At 44.8% G+C, this 18,406-nt stretch overlaps 5 protein-coding genes across 7 annotated transcripts; 4 read left to right on the forward strand and 1 right to left on the reverse strand.

The window, feature by feature from the left end:
- Window positions 1–82: 82 nt before the first annotated feature.
- On the forward strand, window positions 83–1,728 carry LOC136195662 (uncharacterized). The gene is made up of 6 exons (XM_065985057.1): window positions 83–363; window positions 498–576; window positions 631–681; window positions 750–802; window positions 857–902; window positions 954–1,728. The coding sequence occupies exons 1-6, from the start codon at window positions 124–126 to the stop codon at window positions 1,340–1,342; spliced, it is 858 nt and encodes a 285-aa protein (XP_065841129.1). The 5' UTR covers window positions 83–123; the 3' UTR covers window positions 1,343–1,728.
- Window positions 1,340–3,739, reverse strand: LOC136195657 (phosphatidylcholine-sterol acyltransferase-like). Of its 3 annotated transcripts, none has more exons than XM_065985045.1 (13): window positions 3,525–3,739; window positions 3,316–3,466; window positions 3,015–3,263; window positions 2,887–2,945; window positions 2,682–2,833; window positions 2,496–2,625; window positions 2,314–2,438; window positions 2,194–2,266; window positions 2,028–2,149; window positions 1,896–1,983; window positions 1,730–1,842; window positions 1,556–1,683; window positions 1,340–1,495 (listed from the first exon to the last, which is right to left on the reverse strand). In XM_065985045.1, exons 2-13 carry the CDS (start codon window positions 3,393–3,395, stop codon window positions 1,435–1,437), a joined length of 1,380 nt encoding a protein of 459 aa, XP_065841117.1. In that variant the 5' UTR covers window positions 3,396–3,466; window positions 3,525–3,739; the 3' UTR covers window positions 1,340–1,434. The 3 variants fall into 3 exon arrangements, with proteins under 3 accessions (XP_065841117.1, XP_065841118.1, XP_065841119.1); XM_065985046.1 differs by lacking the exon at window positions 3,525–3,739 and having other exon boundaries at window positions 3,015–3,165; window positions 3,208–3,263; XM_065985047.1 differs by having other exon boundaries at window positions 1,480–1,683; window positions 1,936–1,983; window positions 3,525–3,738.
- On the forward strand, window positions 3,594–4,891 carry LOC136195661 (phospholipid scramblase 1-like). The gene is made up of 7 exons (XM_065985056.1): window positions 3,594–3,796; window positions 3,854–3,931; window positions 3,988–4,180; window positions 4,283–4,394; window positions 4,448–4,550; window positions 4,601–4,659; window positions 4,711–4,891. The coding sequence occupies exons 1-7, from the start codon at window positions 3,652–3,654 to the stop codon at window positions 4,762–4,764; spliced, it is 744 nt and encodes a 247-aa protein (XP_065841128.1). The 5' UTR covers window positions 3,594–3,651; the 3' UTR covers window positions 4,765–4,891.
- On the forward strand, window positions 4,871–7,985 carry LOC136195656 (EF-hand domain-containing family member C2-like). The gene is made up of 15 exons (XM_065985044.1): window positions 4,871–4,960; window positions 5,028–5,115; window positions 5,166–5,337; window positions 5,385–5,464; window positions 5,520–5,641; window positions 5,688–5,789; window positions 5,839–6,195; window positions 6,249–6,387; window positions 6,443–6,608; window positions 6,662–6,804; window positions 6,855–6,946; window positions 7,000–7,235; window positions 7,284–7,365; window positions 7,416–7,700; window positions 7,840–7,985. Exons 1-15 carry the CDS (start codon window positions 4,919–4,921, stop codon window positions 7,900–7,902), a joined length of 2,169 nt encoding a protein of 722 aa, XP_065841116.1. The 5' UTR covers window positions 4,871–4,918; the 3' UTR covers window positions 7,903–7,985.
- Window positions 7,986–7,996: 11 nt separating this feature from the next.
- Window positions 7,997–18,220, forward strand: LOC136195655 (myosin-VIIa-like). Its single transcript, XM_065985043.1, has 45 exons — window positions 7,997–8,140; window positions 8,248–8,304; window positions 8,704–8,817; window positions 8,875–8,952; window positions 9,017–9,091; window positions 9,146–9,330; window positions 9,506–9,627; window positions 9,680–9,822; window positions 9,874–9,987; window positions 10,034–10,102; window positions 10,157–10,318; window positions 10,370–10,555; window positions 10,613–10,680; window positions 10,736–11,082; window positions 11,130–11,236; window positions 11,289–11,426; window positions 11,474–11,725; window positions 11,778–11,957; window positions 12,007–12,477; window positions 12,524–12,598; window positions 12,649–12,732; window positions 12,793–12,927; window positions 12,985–13,068; window positions 13,124–13,246; window positions 13,334–13,693; window positions 13,864–13,992; window positions 14,046–14,219; window positions 14,282–14,509; window positions 14,657–14,824; window positions 14,875–15,119; window positions 15,172–15,353; window positions 15,404–15,591; window positions 15,639–15,857; window positions 15,912–15,990; window positions 16,045–16,139; window positions 16,190–16,251; window positions 16,303–16,362; window positions 16,424–16,743; window positions 16,797–16,883; window positions 16,936–17,042; window positions 17,110–17,228; window positions 17,285–17,468; window positions 17,531–17,614; window positions 17,663–17,782; window positions 17,845–18,220. The coding sequence occupies exons 2-45, from the start codon at window positions 8,287–8,289 to the stop codon at window positions 18,112–18,114; spliced, it is 6,810 nt and encodes a 2,269-aa protein (XP_065841115.1). The 5' UTR covers window positions 7,997–8,140; window positions 8,248–8,286; the 3' UTR covers window positions 18,115–18,220.
- The last annotated feature ends 186 nt before the right edge of the window (window positions 18,221–18,406 follow it).

Below are 18,406 nucleotides of genomic sequence, written 5' to 3' on the forward strand. Positions count from 1 at the left end.
AACAAAAGCGAAGAGCATGTGTCAGGAAACTTTGTTTAGAAGCTGACTTCCGGTCGACGTAATTTACAACATTCGGGGGATATAGCGGGGATTACCCTAGAATCACACACCCCTCGCGAGTTCATGGCAAAAACGAAGGAGAAAGAAGGACGCAATACGAAACCCGTGTTGGGCGTCGTTCTGCCCGCCGTTCTCCTCCTTCTCGCAGCAGTTGCGCTAGCCATTTCGATCAAAGTTCACGTCGATCTCAACAATCTAACGGAGCGACTCGAAAAACAGGAATATGACCTCGATAAGCTTCAAGACGAACGTCGAGAAGACGAGACACTGTCTCCATCTCCGACCGACGAGCAGTTTTTGATGGTGAGTCGATGAAATAGACGGTTGGGCCATGGGGACATTAGAGGAAATGCGTAGGGGGAGAGCGCGTCTTTAGATGAGCAGGATGCCCTTTTGACCCCACGCAACCACATTTCTCAAGAGCACTGTTTTGATAGAGCGACGACGACGTATCGGATTACGTCGTCGAGGAGGAGGACGAGGAAGTGCCTGAAGAACAAAGAGAGAGCGACACCGGTACACCAAAACGCGCGCTACTAAAAGCCTTTTTTTCTGTACCCTTTGTTTTAGAAGACGCGATTCCGAAATCAAAGAAGAATAAGAAGAAGCAGCGACATCGAGGTATGTCGGTCTCTCTCTAGAGATTCGTTTTTCCGCTTTCATTTTTGATTTGCCATCACGTACATTAGGAGGCGTTCTCTGTGGCGTGGGCAGCGATTGCAAAATCCCCAAAGGAGCAAAAGTAAGAGAGAACAGAGAGAGACGATTCGCTCTGTCAGCTCTCGTTTTTGCACAGAGACTCACCCCTTTGGGTCACGTACAGATCATCGCAAAAGACACAGGTATATAGATAGCTGTATGACACCTATCCCTATGACAGAGATCCCTTTTAGATGACTCTGCTAATATTTATCGTCTTGAGCAGGAAATGCTCGAAGACGGAATGCAATTGGAAAGCGACGCTCTAATCGTTCCCGTTTCTGGCTACTATTTTGTCTACAGTCAAGTCCATCTCAGTGATCCGCACTCGAGCCACGCGACATTAGTCAATGCCAAGCCCATGTGGAGTGGAGGCAACAAGGACGACGATAAGTCGTCGTTGCCAACGCCCGATTATCACGGAGGTGTCGTTCGACTCGAGGCCAATGATCGGCTTAGCGTTGGGCTGCCGGATCAATTGTCTACGAACGATCTTAAGAACTCGTTCTTAGGAGCTTTTTATGTGGGAAACGATAAGAAGGAGAGGAACAAGGACGGCCTTTTCTTTGGCCGGCTTCAGTAGGACGTTAAAATTGAAAGCAGAAAGGAGGGGGGAAACTATGCTACTAGTTTATAAATGTGCGTCAAATTTGACCTATTGTCTTTTCCTTTTTTTTAGAGCGTTATGTCGTTATTAGTGTCTGAGCCTTTTGTTGTGCGGAAGGTGAGAACGTTCCTATGTTGCACGAATTAAACCGCGCGCACACTAAGAAAAACCGCACGCGCGTCTGCTCACGTTGCAGTAGCCACAGATACGATATCTCGAATGACGTCTACATTGTGAAGTATACCTTGATGAGTCACGTTCACAAGGGACTTGTAGTAGACTGGATACGATTGAGCCGTGTCCCACTTCTTGCATACCTATACGAATTATTTTATATAATAAAAAGTCTCATTTATTATGTACTTCTAAGCTTTCGAGGGGCACTGATCCGTCGCCGCTCACCGTGCCGACTACTGGGTCATTTTGAAATGAATCGTTATCATACGCAAAGTAGTTATTCGTTGGAACCGCTTCTCCTAAATACAAAGAATCGATAGGGGGAAGGGGAGCAACGGGGATTGATTTATACCATGCCAACAGTATACTGTTACATTAGGAGGAGCTCTTACAGTGAACTTGCGCGTTGCTACGACAGCGTTATACATTTCCAATGATTTCTGCGACCGGAATTACATTTCTTTTCTTTGCACTATTAATTTACCTTTAGATTCGCTTTTTCGAGGATCGAGGGTATGTCTTTTGCTGTGTAATTTCCCGCTGGCGTGCTCATAAATACGTAGTCGCTCCAATAGTCAGGATCAGGAAAGAGCCACACAATACCTCCTATTATGACATCAGTTTTATTAATTAGAAATTTTGCTTCTTACCAAATGATCTCAATGCTGTTGTGATTAGTTCTTTTCCGACAATTTTTGGAAGTTGATATGTATTCAAAGTGACCTTTAGTTTTAATGAAAAATAGAGATTCAAGTACTAAGTGTACTCACTGTGCTATAGAGCGGAATTCCGGCACCGGCATAGATCCCAGACATTGAGATCCAGGCTTTGATGTACTTGTCTTTCCACGTTTGATTAACAAAATTATTGAAAAATAGATTGGTCATTGCATTGCCTATCATTGAAGGAATCTCCCTCAATGTTATCTCTCTCTTTTTGGTAGATCATTTACCCATACTCTCGCCCACAATCAAAACCTTTTTATTTCCACTCTTGACATAGGCGGACTCTATAGTTGATTTATAGAGATCAAACGTTCCGCCTGGATTATAATAAGCGTCGGCGCCAATGCGCCAATCAAACTAGAAAACACCAAAGATAAGCAGAAAAACTAATTATTATTAAAAATTTTTCATACAGGAAATGCAATGAGATTATCATCCGCAGTGTATCCCACGGCAACAAGAGCATCTATGATCTTATCATAGACATAGGTGATGTTAAATAGGAAGGGATCTTTGTCGACGTAGCGTATGTTTTTTGTGCCATTTCCAACGCCAGTTGTGATGCCTAGAAATCTCCAACTAAGCCCTCTAGCACTGGAATAGTACTCTACTACAAACCCTCTAGAGAATCGTATGTATGGGACGAGCTATTATACTGAAGCAAGACTAAAGAAAGCCTAAAGAGAAAATGGGAATCAATCAATCAATCAATCAATCAATCAATCAATGAGGATATTCTAAAATACCAGCAGGAATCTCTGAGGGGTAGAAACCAGTCGAGATTCATCCAGACCTGGTTCCAAAAGTAGGATACTTTGCGACAATCCCAATTCCAACCCGAAGGGACGGGTTTGTTGGTGAAGTTCCATTTGGCGTAGATTTGAGCGCCGCCTAGAGCTAAGAAAGCGTTGTTTGCTGTCCTTCGACAAGTAAACTTACACGTAACAAGAACTACGGGTGTCAATTGGTTATTAGAACGAGAGGAGGAGTTGAGGCTGAGAAAATCGAGCTTTTTAGGCTTGAATTTCGGCCAGTATCAGAACTAACTTGTCGTGAGGCACGCTCGGAATGGTTCGAAGGCACGAAAAGGTGCAGAAGAGTACGTATAACTGCAGGAGCACTCGCATCGTAGTCGCGTCCGGGAACTTCAGGTCAAATGATCGATGAATTCATATAGAAAGTTGCTGCAATATGCAAACTACGGGTTTCGATTAGTCGTCTTAGTACAAACGCATAGCTATAAAGTATTTAGCTACCCGGATAGAAGAAAACGCTCGCGTAATGAGAGATGAGACATTTTTGCCGCGTGAACCATGACGTCATTGCTACTTTGTCGAGTCAGCTGAACGCCTCGCACACGGCTCACGCTCTCCTCAGACGACGATGATGGCTGCAACGCAACAACAACCGACCGCCGTTCAGTGGATGCCAGCCCCCGAAGCTGGTCCGCCGGACTGTCCGCCCGGGCTGGAATATCTCACGCAAATCGATCAACTTCTCGTTCACCAACAGGTCGAACTCCTCGAAAGTAAGCCAGAATCGTCGCGTCGCTACGGGATACGATCAATCACGACGTCTTATCCAGTGATAACGGGCTGGGAAACGGCAAATAAGTACGACGTGAAGAATTCGATGGGTCAACGCGTCTATTTCGCCGCCGAACGTGAGACGCGAGACAAAACAAGACTGAAACGCGACACTGTTATTCTTCTCGTGTAGAAAACTCATGTTTTCAGCTTCAATGCTGCGGCGCAAGTCGAGAATTCAACTTGACGATCGTGGACAACGCCCAACGCGAAGTCATTCATCTCTACCGGCCTTTGCGTTGCACTAGCTGCTGCTTCCCCTGTTGCCTCCAAGAACTCGTAGTCGAGGCACCGGCCGGTCAACCCGTCGGATACGTGAAACAGAGGTGATTTAGATGGAGATTCCGTGAATTTGTGACCTTTGTCTCGAGAGACCACGCCCCCTCTTTTGCCACCCACTCCCTACGTATATTCTTTATTTTTTTAAGGTGGACGCTTTGGATTCCTGAGTTTGATATTTGTTCTGCTGACGGGAACGTTGTGCTTAAGATTGTTGGGCCGTGTTGCACGTGGAGTTGCGGAAGTGACGTCGAATTTAAGGCAGGGCGTGTCTGCTCCATTCCCAGTCAGAAATTTCATATCTTATCTCTTAGATTTTCACCCCGGATAAGCAAACGGAAGTGGGCAAGATCTCCAAACAGTGGAGTGGATTGGTTAAGGAAATGTTCACTGATGCCGACAATTTTGGCATAACTTGTATGTCAAAAATAATTTTTTATTGATTTTTAAAATTTTTTGTTTTTTAGTTCCTCTCGATTTGGATGTGAAAATGAAAGCTGTAATGTTGGGCGCTTGCTTTCTCATTGTAAATCCCGTATATGCATATTTTATTTATTATTTTATCGCTGTTTCATAGGACTTTATGTTCTTCGAACAGAGTGGGGATAATAATCGGAATCGCCATTATTAGACGGTGATGTGAGGAAAGGAGAGACCTGTGAACCGTTTATTGGATAGGTTTTTGATGTTAACCGTTTCCATGTGTACTTGAGCATGCGCACACTAGTTGCTTAGTAACGACTTGAACGCAAATCAAATCTCTTTCTCGCATTTGCTGCTCGAATATGGAGTTGCCCTTTCTGCCTGGAACAGCTTTTGACAAAGACGTGAGCCTGGGATTCGATCGGCGTCGTTTTGCTCTTCTCTGACTGAAAACGCGACGATCTCTCGTAGCTAAGCAAGACGCGCTTTCACAAATCGCACGCTTTTGACTACCGAAACGACGTATCGGTCTTCGTCGGCGAACAAAAACCGGGAATAGGTAAACCCAAAGCGTCGAAATCAACTAAATCGAAGTAAAAACCCATAAAGGTGGACTTCCTTTACCCGGACAAGAATCGAAGCCCAAAACGAGCGCCTTTCCTCCGGGCGAAGGCACAGCGCTTCCAGCCTGGGTTGCCTTTGATCGACAAGTGCTCCGATTCTACGCTTATTTCCAAGAGGCCGTACACGAACTGAGAGATGAGCGATATCGCATAAGGAAGTCAGTACAACGTCATTATATATTTATTTATTATTCATTGTGTCTAGTTGTCTCATCTATTTTTATCTGGAAGACGATAGCGTTGAAGTGATTGAACCTAAGGTGAAAAACAGTGGAATTCCACAAGGCGAGAATCAATAAATAGTCGATTTCTCTTTATTATAATAAGATATTTTTTAAAGGGACTCTGATTCGTCGACACCGCATTCCGCTTCCTCCACCGGATGACGACAAGTTCTACACAGTGGATCACTTTGCCGTGGGAAAGGAAATCAATCTCTATTCGCGAACATTCAAAATAACGGTAAGAGAGAAGAAAGAACAAATGAATAATTTTCATTTTATTATAGGATTGCGATCAATTCACCCGTCGCTTTCTCGCCAAACTTGGCAACAAAATGACACCAAGAGCGTCACTACCAGACGATCCTTACTCAAGAAAAAGAGAAGAAGTACGCACAATCTTAGAAATAAAATTATCTATCTAGGGTCTCTCTATAGATGAAAGAAAGCATGCAGCCTTTGAGACCATACGAAAAACATGACACACTGAAGCAATTCCTCGAAAACGATCGTCACGTGTTGCGTTTCTTCTGCGTCTGGGACGACACGGATAATATATTTGGCGACGCTCGCGAACTCGTTCTTCATTATTTTCTCGCTGATGACACAGTGGAATTGCTGGAACGCGTGCCGCCGAACGCCGGCCGTGACGCGGGACCCGTCTTTCTCCGCCGATCACGACTTCCCAAAGGGCCAACACCGCTACCCCAGCCTGGGGAAATCGCCAATCGGACAGTCCTAAACGTCTTTGGACCAATGGGAACTGGAGGTCGATACATATTGGATAGTTTGAAGGTAATATTTTTATTATATTTCTTATTTATTTGTTGAGTTTCTCTTTGGTTTAGACGGGTGCAAAGGATACAAAGTATTACAGTGATAGTGATTTGGCTATTGGAGTTGTTGTGGATGTTTGGGGTCGACGCGTTCTTCTCTGCGATTGTGACGATTTTACCAAGCATTACTACAACACCAAATATGGAGTTGGTACAAGGAACCCCTTCTCATAAAAAAACAATGATTTTTTACGTGTTTCTATTAGAAAACTTTGAACCGATTCAATATCGACATGAAGGGGTTCCACCTAAAGCTCCCGAAATTTCTCCCTATAATGGATTTGGGTCAGAAGAGGACTCCCTTTCAAATTGCCTTCATCTTATACCAAAACCGCCAAGACGAGATTTTCAGAAATTCATGGCGAAAGATCGGTAAGAGATTTATTATTTGATTGAATGCGTGACGCGAGGGTCGTTTTTCTTAGTCGCGGTCTCGAGAGTAATGTCCTACGATTTGAGGCTCGTTTTGAAACAACGCGTCCTATTGATATTGACCGTCGTTTCATTATCTCATACTTCTTGTCGGACGACACGCTTTCCGTTTTCGAACCACCACAACGAAACTCAGGTACAAAGTCCCTATGAATTGATTTTTTTTGAACCTGATTTGTTTCCTAGGCATTATTGGTGGAAAATTTATGGAAAGATGTCGCGTGAAAAAACCTGAACAAGATCCGAATCAAGCCGTGCAAGCTTATTATACAGCTCAAGTATAGGATTATTAGAAATTTTCGCTTTCCTTATGTAGTTCTCTTTGATTCAGGACTTTTACGTTGGAGCTGTGCTTGAAGTGAATCGCTACAAATTTGTTCTGATCAACGCGGACGACTACGCGCTGTACTACATGGAAAAGCACGCCAATGAGTTCCCCGTGGCAAACTGGCGAAACGTTGTTGCTAAGTTGCGTCCGTTAACTGGTCAAAAACGAGACCAAGTGACCAGTGAATTCGAGCAACACGATTCCGACAAAACGGGCCTTCTTCCAGCTGAACTATTCAAGTAAGTTTTAGTATGAATATGATTTAAATTTAATTAATTTGTTTGCAGACATCTTGTGCGTCGTATGACGGAGGGGAAGTTGACTGAGCACGAAGTGGTCACTTTGGCTCGTCATTATGGAAATCAGAAGGTGATATGATTAGTAAAAATTGTGTTTTTTGGATTTATCTGCTTGTTTAGGATGTCGATGATGTGATTGGCTACGCGCGCAGTCATTTGCGTCAGGCTAATTTCTTAGCCTTTCGTCACTTGAAAGAGGCGTTTCTCTACTACGACACGAATCGATTTGGATACATCGATCGCGAGGAATTGAAGCGCGTGTGCGAGGAGAAGTGCTTGCCACTCGACAGCGATGTCCTGGAGGCGCTCGTGGATCTGTGTCCAACGAACGAAGCGGGTCAGATCGACTATAACGCTTTTGGAGCTCACATCAACTGGAAAGAGTCATCAAAAGAAAGCGATGGGGTAAGACCGCGCTTTCACACATAAGCGACGCTACGTAAGAGTGATGTCACAAAGGCAAGTGACCAATCAGGAAGAGTTCTTACGTTACGTCGCTTATGCATGCATGCATGCATATCCTTGACTCAATCTTTCGTTCTAGCAACCGACCTTGGACGGAAGACGACGGATCAATTACAAGAAACTCTTGGATGACCTCTCCTAGGCATGTATATTCACACACGTGCGTCGTTGCCACGGACGACTCTCACTTGTGCGCTGTATGCATGACATCACGTGACAACTGTCCATTCAAGGAGTCGGGCGTGGCCTCGCTGGTAGTCTGGGGTGGTGCACTTCGTAGCGTCGCTTCAAACGCTCGTTGCCGTCGTCGCTGTCGCTCGTACGATCGTCGCTCTACTTCTTATCTCTTTTCTGCTATCTGTCGTCGTTTTGAGTAGAGGGTAAGAGATCACGTGCACGTTTTGAGCTCGATTTTGAGTAGGCATCGAAGACGATCGAACACTCGGCCCTATCACGCCTTTCTAAAAGCATTTTCTCTCTATCTTAGCAACGCGCTGTTGCGAACGAGGCGAGGAGTGCCGTCATCATGGTCATTCTGTCAAAGGTACAGTATAAACGATGAATCGGTAGACATGGGCAACGCAGTGTGCGAGAGGTGGAGCTTGGGTTTTGCGGTTCCGGAAGGAGGGGCCCCGCGTCATTTGGGCTAATGTTCTGCTCTCGCCGATCGCTAATTCTATTTGCTTGTCATTGCGCCGTACGGGCTTCGAGAGGCCTCTAGGAGATCGTAGTTGAAACTATTGGCAAGTCGAGGTTGAAATGGACGACTTTTGCCTCGATAGTGCACCGCCCCTTTACATATACAGGCCGGTGAGGTTTGCTATTATTAGATCATCAATTGGGAAGTGTTTGTTTAGCACACTGAGTGCATTTAGCGTGTTTCACTGTTGCGAGTGAAGGTTTTTGTAGGGGTGGGCGTTTGCTTAAATTTTCCCGTATGTAGGGTGATCACGTGTGGGTTCAACCCGAAGAAAAAGGCGAATTCAACATTCCAATCGGCGCTACAGTTCAGTTTTCCGATACTGGACAGATTCAGCTTGTCGACGACGAAGGAAGAGTGAGCCAATTTGGGCGTAGCGCCATGGAAACACGTCGAAACGATTTGGACATGTAGGAAACATGGTTAACGGCAATCGAAGCTGGATCACTGAAGACAATGCACACGTCTTCAATCGAAGGTGTCGAAGACATGGTCAGCTAAGACGAAAAAGGCGAAAAAGGACAGAATTCTAAGTGGGGCCCCCTTCTCTCTCCAGATTCAATTGGGCGATCTAAACGAGGCAGGAATCCTTCGCAATCTTCTCATCCGTTATCGTGACGGACACATCTACGTAGAAATAATAAGATTTCATCGTCGAATATCGCATAAATAATCTCTCTTTTAGACGTACACCGGTTCCATTCTCATTGCCGTCAATCCGTATCAACTCTACGACATTTACGGCCAGAAGAACATCCTTGGCTATCAGGACAAAAAAATCGGCGAAAAATCGCCGCACATTTTCGCCATTGCCGACAACGCCTACTATTTCATGAAACGCGGCGGACGAAATCAATGCGTCGTCATTAGGTGAGAGAGAAAAAGCGATTTCACACTGGCGACGTTTACGTAACGTAACGTAACGTGACTTCCAAATATGGTGATGTGATGTCACAAAGGCAAGTGACCAATCAAGAGAGGTTACGTTACGTTGCGTCGCCAGTGTGAGAGAGAGACGAATTGAGTCATTATTCGTCACTCATAGTGGAGAATCCGGCGCCGGAAAGACGGAATCAACGAAATTGATTCTCCAATTCTTGGCTGCTGTCAGTGGACAGCATTCGTGGATCGAGCAACAGATTCTCGAAGCGAATCCCATTTTGGAAGGTTCAATGAATTGATTTTTCGCGACATTTCTTTTAGGTCTTTGTTTCTTTAGCGTTTGGAAATGCGAGAACCGTTCGTAATGACAATTCGAGTCGATTTGGAAAATACATCGAAGTTCACTTCAGTACTCAGGGCGTCATTGAAGGCGCTCGCATCGAGCAATATCTTCTTGAGAAAAGTCGTCTTGCTTTTCAGGCAAGTGAAAATTTGCCTAATAGTTCTTCTGACTGACAAAGGCTTCCATAGAACAAGCAAGAGCGAAACTATCACATTTTCTATCGAATGCTTGTCGGATTTACGCCGGAAGAAAGAGCCAAGTTGAGTTTGAAGCACGCTAAAGACTATCACTATTTGACTCAGGTATCATCATATATAAATAGTGTATTTTTTCTTATTTATTTTCTAGGGTGGTTGTCTTACTCTCGACGGATGGGATGAAGTCGCTGAATTCTCTCGCATCAAGGATGCAATGAAGGTTATTTCAAATTCATTTTTGATAATTATCAAAGAAGTGATTTTTTATTTGAAGGTTCTGATGTTTAATGGCGAAGAGCAGTGGCACATTTGGGAATTGACGGCAGTCGTGTTGCACTTGGGAAATCTTGAATTTTCCGAGTCGGAAGTGAGAAATTTGAAAACGGCGGCAATCGAAAATGAAGAAGTGCTTCAAATCGTCGCCGGTCTCCTCAAAGTAAAAATACGCTCACTAGCTAAAGAGATAATAGAGAAACTCTTTCTCTAGGTCAGTTTTGATGATTTGAAAAGAGCGTTGACGCAGAAAAGTACGATCACGCAAGGCGAAGTCATCTATTCGCCTTTGAACCAAGAGAAAGCGTTGGACGTGAGAGACGCGTTTGTGAAGGGAATTTACGGTCGCGTTTTTATATGGATCGTCAATAAAATCAACACAGTCATTTACAAAGAAAAAGTAAGAAAGGAGAGTTTATATATGTATGTATGTATGTATTTTTATTTATTTTTCTAGACTGAGAGGGGAAGGGTTTCCATTGGCGTACTTGACATATTCGGTTTTGAAAACTTTGAAAAGAACAGGTTTTTGAATTTTATTCCTATCGCGTCAAAAAAAACCTTTTCTTCTTCTTTTTAGTTTTGAACAACTTTGCATCAATTTCGCCAACGAGAATCTCCAGCAATTTTTCGTACAGCACATTTTCAAACTCGAGCAGCAGGAATACGACAAGGAAAAGATTAGCTGGCAGCACATCGAATTCGTCGACAATCAAGTCGTTCTCGACATGCTCTCCACGAAACCGATGAACGTAATTGCGCTCGTCGACGAAGAGAGTCGTTTTCCGAAAGGAACGGACGCGTCAATGTTGACGAAATTGCACAAGGAACATTCGAGCAAAGATATCTACGTCAAGCCCAAATCGACGAACGATACTCGCTTTGGCGTCGTTCATTTTGCCGGATCCGTTTATTATGAGTCTGTTGGTAAGCGACACTCGAACGCCACGTGACGAGAAAGAGATATTGCGTAGGTTTTCTCGAGAAAAATCGCGATACGTTCAGTGCAGATCTATTTGACGTCATTACTGATACAAAGAACGACTTTCTCAAGGAAGTGTTTGAGGGACAAAGAGCGATGGTAAGTAAGAGGAGCGAAGAAGACCAGTATATTGACTTTGGGGGGGACCTAGGGCACGGAAACGCGTCGGAAGTCGCCCACTCTCGGCGCCCAATTCAAAAAATCTCTCGATTTGTTGATGACGACTTTGAACGCGTGTCAACCCTTCTTCGTTCGTTGCATCAAGCCAAACGAATTGAAGAAACCAAACGTAGGAAAAACTCACGTCATCTTTTATTAGTATTATTTTTTCTATAGATTTTTGATCGTGCGTTGTGCGTTCGTCAATTGCGCTATTCGGGTGTCATGGAAACGATTCGCATTCGTCGTGCCGGCTATCCGATTCGACACGTTTTTACCGAGTTCATCGATCGCTATCGCGTTCTCGTTTCCGGGATGAAATCGCACGAACATCATCCTGACGTCATCGAAGCGTGTCGAAAATTGGCGACGAAAGTGATCGGAAAAGACGCCGATTGGCAAATTGGACGAACCAAAGTCTTTCTCAAGGTACAAGGACACCCGAGTCTATTTATTGATTTATTGATTTTTTTATTCTCAGGATCAAGAAGATCAACTTTTGGAGGAAATGCGCGACAAGATTCTCACGAAACGCGTTCTAATCATTCAAAAAGTCGTTCGCGGCTATTTCCAACGAAAGCGATATTTGAAAATGCGCACAGCCGCCGTCGTATTGCAAAAATTCATGCGAAAAGTGCGCCAGCGTCGTCGTTATCTCAAAGTAAAAATAAAAAAAGGTCGAGAGATCGGTTTATAATTTTCCTTTGTAGATGATTCGCGGTTTTCGTCGACTTCAAGCGACTTGGAGGGCTCGAAAGTTGACGCGCGCGTTTCGGCTCATGCGTAAGCGCATTCTTCTCTTCCAATGCCGTTGTCGCGGTTATTTGAAGCGACGCGAGTTCAATCGTCGCTTGAAGAGCATCATCAAGATACAGGCGGGTTTTCGAATGATTCTCGCTATGAAGAAACTGCGACGATTGCGAATTGAGGAGCAACGACGTCAGGAAGCGGAGCGACGTCGTCGCGAAGAGGAGGAACGACTTCGACGCGAAATGGCCGAAGAGGAAGCGCGCAAAGAATCCGAGCGCAAGATGAAGGAAGAGATGGAGCGCATGGAACAGGAGCGACGCGAACAGGAGGAGAGAGAGAAACGAGAGAGGGAGGAGAAACGAAAGGAAATTGAACGAGCGGAAGCAGAGGCGAAGAGACGACGCGAAGAAGACGTCGACGATTCGAAAATGGTAAAAAATAATATTAGAATTAAATTAATTAATTTTTTTTCTTTAGGTTGATGAAATGTTTGGGTTTTTGCCTGAGGAAACGAAGCAGAAGAGCGAAGGAAGTGCTCCGTCGGCGTTCCAGGTTCGATAAATGCGTTGGAACTCTTATCTCGTTATTATCTCTTTTATTAGGACTTAGAAAAGGCTCGTCAGGAAGCGTTGGAGACCGAAGAAAGCGAAATCGATGCGAAGACGATGCTCTTTCCTGTGCCCGAGGTACGAAACGTCTTTTTGTGTCTATAGAACGTCTTTTATTTAGTTTTTCTCTCTCTCGAGGTTGAAGAGGATTTGAGCGATTATAAATTTGTGAAATTCGCTACGACTTATTTCCAAGGCCAAGCGACTCCGTCCTACATTCGTCGACCGCTCAAATTGCCTCTTCTCTCTCATAGAACTCCCGCAGAACGATGGGTACTACAATCAAAGTTCCCATGGAAAATTAGGCAATAATTCTTATTCCTCTTTTAGACCGCTTTAGCCGTTTGGATCATCATTCTTCGCTTTATGGGCGATCAACAGGACCCCAAAGCGCCAACTCAGCAGACAGAGAAGGTGTGTCTGTGCTTTATTTTGAGTCAGACAGTGACTGACTATTGAGAATTGACAGGATTCCGGAGGCGGTGGTGTCATGTCGCGCGTTTACAGGACACTCGGTCGAAAATTCTCCAAGAAAGAGATAAGAAGCGATGAACAAGGGGCACCGGAAACAGACGGAAGTGGACTTAGCGAGGTAAATATTCTTTTTACCATATATGGAAGTTACGTTACGTCGCACGTGTGTAATAAAGTCTGCGGTTTATTGAATGTCTTTTATTAGGCGGAAGAGAAAGAGCGAAAGAGACAACGCCGGAAATTGATTTCGATGACGTTGAAGAAAAAATCGAAAATGACGCAGGATATGGCGGCCGAACTCGAAGGCGAACCAGATGCCAATCAACAAAACGAACAACAAGTTGGGCCGACGCCGGAGAAACTGTTTCCCTTCTTGCGACGCGCTTCGTCGAATTTGGAAAAATTGCACTTTATTATTGGGCACGGTATCATGCGTCCCGACATGCGAGACGAGATCTACGCGCAGATTTGCAAGCAACTCACGCAGAATCCGTCGAAAGCGTCGCACGCTCGCGGCTGGATTCTTTTATCGCTTTGCGTCGGCTGTTTTGCTCCGTCGGACACTGTAAGGCGAATTCACTCACACTGTAGCGGCGTAACGTAACCAAGGAGAGTAATGATGATGTCACAAAGGCAAGTGACCAATCACAAGAGAAGAGTTCTTTACGTTACGTTGCGTCGCTAGTGTGAATGGACCTTTCTCAATGAAGTGACGCTAGATAACTATTCTTTTAGTTTGTCAAATATTTGCGCTCTTTTATTCTCGACGGGCCACCCGGCTACGCTCCGTATTGCGGCGAACGACTGCAGAGAACGACGAAGAATGGAACTCGTCATCAGCCTCCCAGTTGGCTCGAATTGCAGGTCAGTAACAATTCGCTACTTCGTCTAGATAGACTATTTTTTGCGGCGATTAGGCTGTCAAAGCGAAGAAACCGTTGATGTTGCCCATCACCTTCATGGACGGCAACACGAAGACTCTTCTAGCAGATTCCGCTACGACGGCAAAAGAAATCTGCGTGCATCTTTCGGAAAAAATTGGCCTGCACGATCCTTTTGGTTTCTCGCTTTACATCGCTCTTTTTGACAAGGTATCTATGGGGAGACTTTGCCTCGTTTCTACGTCGAAATCTCGTTTTTTTTCTCCCCCTAGGTTTCGAGCTTGGGAAGTGGCAGCGATCATATCATGGATGCCATATCGCAGTGCGAGCAATACGCTAAGGAGCAAGGAGCCCAAGAGCGCAACGCACCGTGGCGCTTGTTTTTCCGAAAAGAAATTTTCGCACCGTGGCACGATCCCACCGAAGATCCGGTCGGAACTCATCTCATCTACCAGCAAATTGTCCGCGGCATCAAATTTGGCGAATATCGCTGCGACAAGGTGAGGAAAAGAAATTCTTTCACAGAAGCGACGCAACTTCTCTTGATTGGTCACTTGCCTTTGTGACATCATTGACCATATTTGGAAGTCACGTTACGTTGCGTCGCTTCTGTGAAAGAAACTTTAGTACTATTGTCTTTTATCTAGATGGACGATTTGGCTGAGATTGCCGGCCAGCAGTTCTACGTTGAATACGGCACGGCAATCAGTCCTGATAAACTTCAGCATCTAATTTCTTCGTACATCCCGGATGGAATTATTCAATCAATGGGATTAGACAAGTGGGTCAATGCCATCATGACCGTCTTCAGAAAGGTAACACGAGCATTAATCAATAATTTTTTATTATATTTGATTCGTTTTAGCGCTTTGCCGGAAAGGGTCCTATCAAGCCGCAACGAATCAAGGAAGACGTCGTCGTTTTTGCCAAGTACAAGTGGCCACTTCTCTTCTCTCGTTTCTACGAAGCGTACAAATTCTCGGGACCGAGTCTGCCCAAGAACGACGTCATCATCGCGGTGAATTGGACGGGAATTTACATCGTCGACGATCAGGAACACATCCTTCTCGAATGCTCCTTTCCCGAACTGACAGCAGTCACAAGCAGCAGGTACATACACAAATAATTAATGACGTAGCATCTATTATTTATTTTTATTTAGAACGAGCGCTAGCAGTCACCAGGGCCAGGGCCAGAGTTTCTCCATTACCACCGTCAAAGGAGACGAATATACGTTCACGTCGATGAGCGGCGAAGACATTCGCGATTTGGTGCTCTATTTCCTCGAAGGCCTGCGAAAACGATCCAAATACGTCGTCGCAATGATGGACTATTCGAGTCCAGGTAAAAAAATAATGAATTATTTAAATAAGTGGCGATTGTTTGCTCCACAGGCGAAGGCTCCTCGTTTCTGAGCTTCAAAAAAGGCGATCTTATTTGCCTTGAGGATGACGACGGCGAGACGGTGATGCAATCCGGCTGGTGTTTTGGCGTTTGTGATAGGACGGGAAAGAAGGGCGACTTTCCCGCCGAATGTGTTTACGTTCTTCCGGCCATTACGAAACCGAGTGCCGAAATTTTGGTACGTAGTATTAATTGGGTTTTAAAAATCGATTTTTTTTCTTCTAGGCTATGTTTGCTGGGACGACGGGCGAAACGTCCGAGCGAATCATCGCAACGACGTCGGTGGCCATGGAAACGGACACCGATCTGCCGGAAAATCCTCACACTCTCGAGGAATTTGCTCGCGTCTTTTTCCGTCCCATACCCAGACAGACATTGTCGAAAACGCTGTCAAAGAGCTCGTTTCGAAGAAAAGATTCTCAGTTGCCTTGGGCCTTTACTAGGGTACTATAAGTTAGGCGGCTCTTGCTACGCCGACGTTATTATTAGTGTTTTTAGGATCCAATCAAGGCACCGCTTTTGAAGAAATTCAGCGGGAAAGACGAGCTCTCCGCCAAGGCTGTTTCTTCCTTCCTTGGTATTGTTAGACATTGAGTGACAAGCGAGATACTTTTACATTGAATTCTTTTAGCTATTATGAAGTACATGGGCGATTATCCATCGAAGAGAGTTCGACAGCAGAGCACTGATTTGACTGACGGCGTTTTTGAACATGCTCTTCAGCACGTGAGAGTCTCAATGAGATTTGATTTCTAAGCTATTTGGCTCGTTTTTAGGAATCACTACGGGACGAAATCTATTGCCAAATAATCAAGCAAATGACCGAGAATAGAATCAAGTATGTAGCAGCTCCTCTTTCCACGAATCCTATCCACTATTATTCTATTAGATCGAGTGAAGAACGCGGTTGGGAGTTGCTCTGGTTGGCTTGCGGCTCTTTCGGTTGCAGGCACGTTGTGTTTACGTGTTATTTTCGCGATAAAAACCCTGTCCTTGTTGTCTCTTTACAGCAATACGCTCCAGAAAGAAGTCGTCCATTTTCTCAAATCGAAATCGGCTCGTCAACCGCTGGCACTCGATTGCCAGAATCGTCTATCGAGAACGATTCGAGTGGGACAGCGAAAGTATCCGCCTCACCTCGTCGAAGTCGAGGCCATACAGAGCAAACAGACGCAGATCTACCACAAGGTCTACTTCCCTGACGACAGCGATCAAGCATTCGAGGTCAACTCTGGTACGCGAGCCAAGGACTTTTGTCAGAACGTCGCCGATCGTCTCGAACTCAAATCAGCCGAAGGCTTCAGCCTTTTTGTCAAGATATCAGACAAAGGTTAGGAATTACACGCATTTTTATCATACGTTAGGAGGAGTATGGGTGTGCAGTTATCAGCGTACCGGAAGGCGATTTCTTTTTTGATTTTGTTCGTCATCTTACCGAGTGGATCAAGAAGTCGAGACCCCCGAAAGAAGGTACGGTAAAAAACGCATAAAGACATATCTATACGTCTAAGTGTGGTCTTAGGCGTTTATCCCAATCTTACGTATCAAGTTTTCTTTATGAAGAAGCTCTGGTCGACGACTGTCGTTGGTCAGGATCCGAATGCCGACTGCATTTTTCATTTTCACCAGGTAATAATAATGATTAGAGTCTTGTCGCTCGCTTGGGTATTCTATTTTTTCTTTGTGTTGTTCCTAGGAATTGCCGAAATATTTGCGCGGCTATCATCGAATTGCGAAAAGCGACTGCGTGACGCTCGCTGCTCACTATTACCGTATTCGATTTGGCGACGACAAGTCTCAATTCCAAGCTATTCCGTGCGCAGTTTTGTCGTCTTCCTTCTATGCTTAGAATTTAACTTCTTTCTTTTTAGGGAAATGCTTGACGAATTACTTCCGAATGATATGATTGGTGAATTCCAGCCCGAGGAATGGAAGAGGCAGATTGTTTCTGCCTACAATAAACACGCTGGAAAGTCGAAAGGGGAAGCGAAAATTTCCTTTTTGAGAGTCATTTCTCGCTTTCCAACATTTGGTTCGGCTTTCTTCGAAGTCAAGGTAAACGAGGGACATGTGATTGCGAAGAAAAAATGGCAGCAAAGGTCTCTTATCTTATCTAGCAAACTACGGAATCAAAATTTCCTGAAATTCTACTGATCGCAATCAATAAAAATGGAGTCAACTTGATCGATCTGGAGACAAAGGTTCGTTTCATTTGTCTCGCTTTTGATATTTTTTCTATTGACTTCTAGAATATTTTGATGACCTATCCGTTTACTAAAATCTCAAATTGGAGCAGCGGAAACACCTATTTTCACATGACAATAGGCAATTTAGTGAGAGGAAGCAAGCTTTTGTGCGAAACAACTCTGGTTAGTCAGTCAGTCAGTATCCTTCAAAAGAATGACTGCAAGCGAATTCTTTGTATACCCAGGGATACAAAATGGACGACTTGCTGACGTCATACATCTCTCTCATGCTCCAGACAATGAATAAGGCTCGAGCAGCTGGCGGTCCCGGGCCCCAAGGTCCAAGCAAGCAAACGGGGGCGGGGGCGGCGGCGGCGGCGGGCTCTAAGAAAGCTCCCGTGGCCGTTGCTAGGCCGGCGGCTGCAGCACCGGCGAAAAAAGCTCCGGCGGGAAAGCCCGTATCTGGTAGAGCTGCTTTTGCTGGAAAGGCACTTGCTGCGGCAAAGCGCAAGTGAACTGATTTATGTATTTGTACTACGTAGTGTAAGACTTTTTGACTGGATATTGATTTTTTGTTTTCACGTTGTTTTTCATGTGAGTCACGTACGTAAGTGTAATTGATATCACGTGCAGTTTTCAAAGAATGACTCGAGAACTGGGGCCCTAGCTCTGGTCTGGGGGCCCTCTGCTCTCATCGCCTCGAACTAGAGAGATCCTTCACTATGAACAACGCGACGGGAGGTTACGCTTTCAATCTAATAGAATAGAACACCCGTTTTCTTTTGTTGACAAGGTCGCGCTCACGAT

The sequence above is a fragment of the Oscarella lobularis genome, chromosome 14, assembly GCF_947507565.1.
Source record: "Oscarella lobularis chromosome 14, ooOscLobu1.1, whole genome shotgun sequence".
NCBI classification, from domain to species: domain Eukaryota; kingdom Metazoa; phylum Porifera; class Homoscleromorpha; order Homosclerophorida; family Oscarellidae; genus Oscarella; species Oscarella lobularis.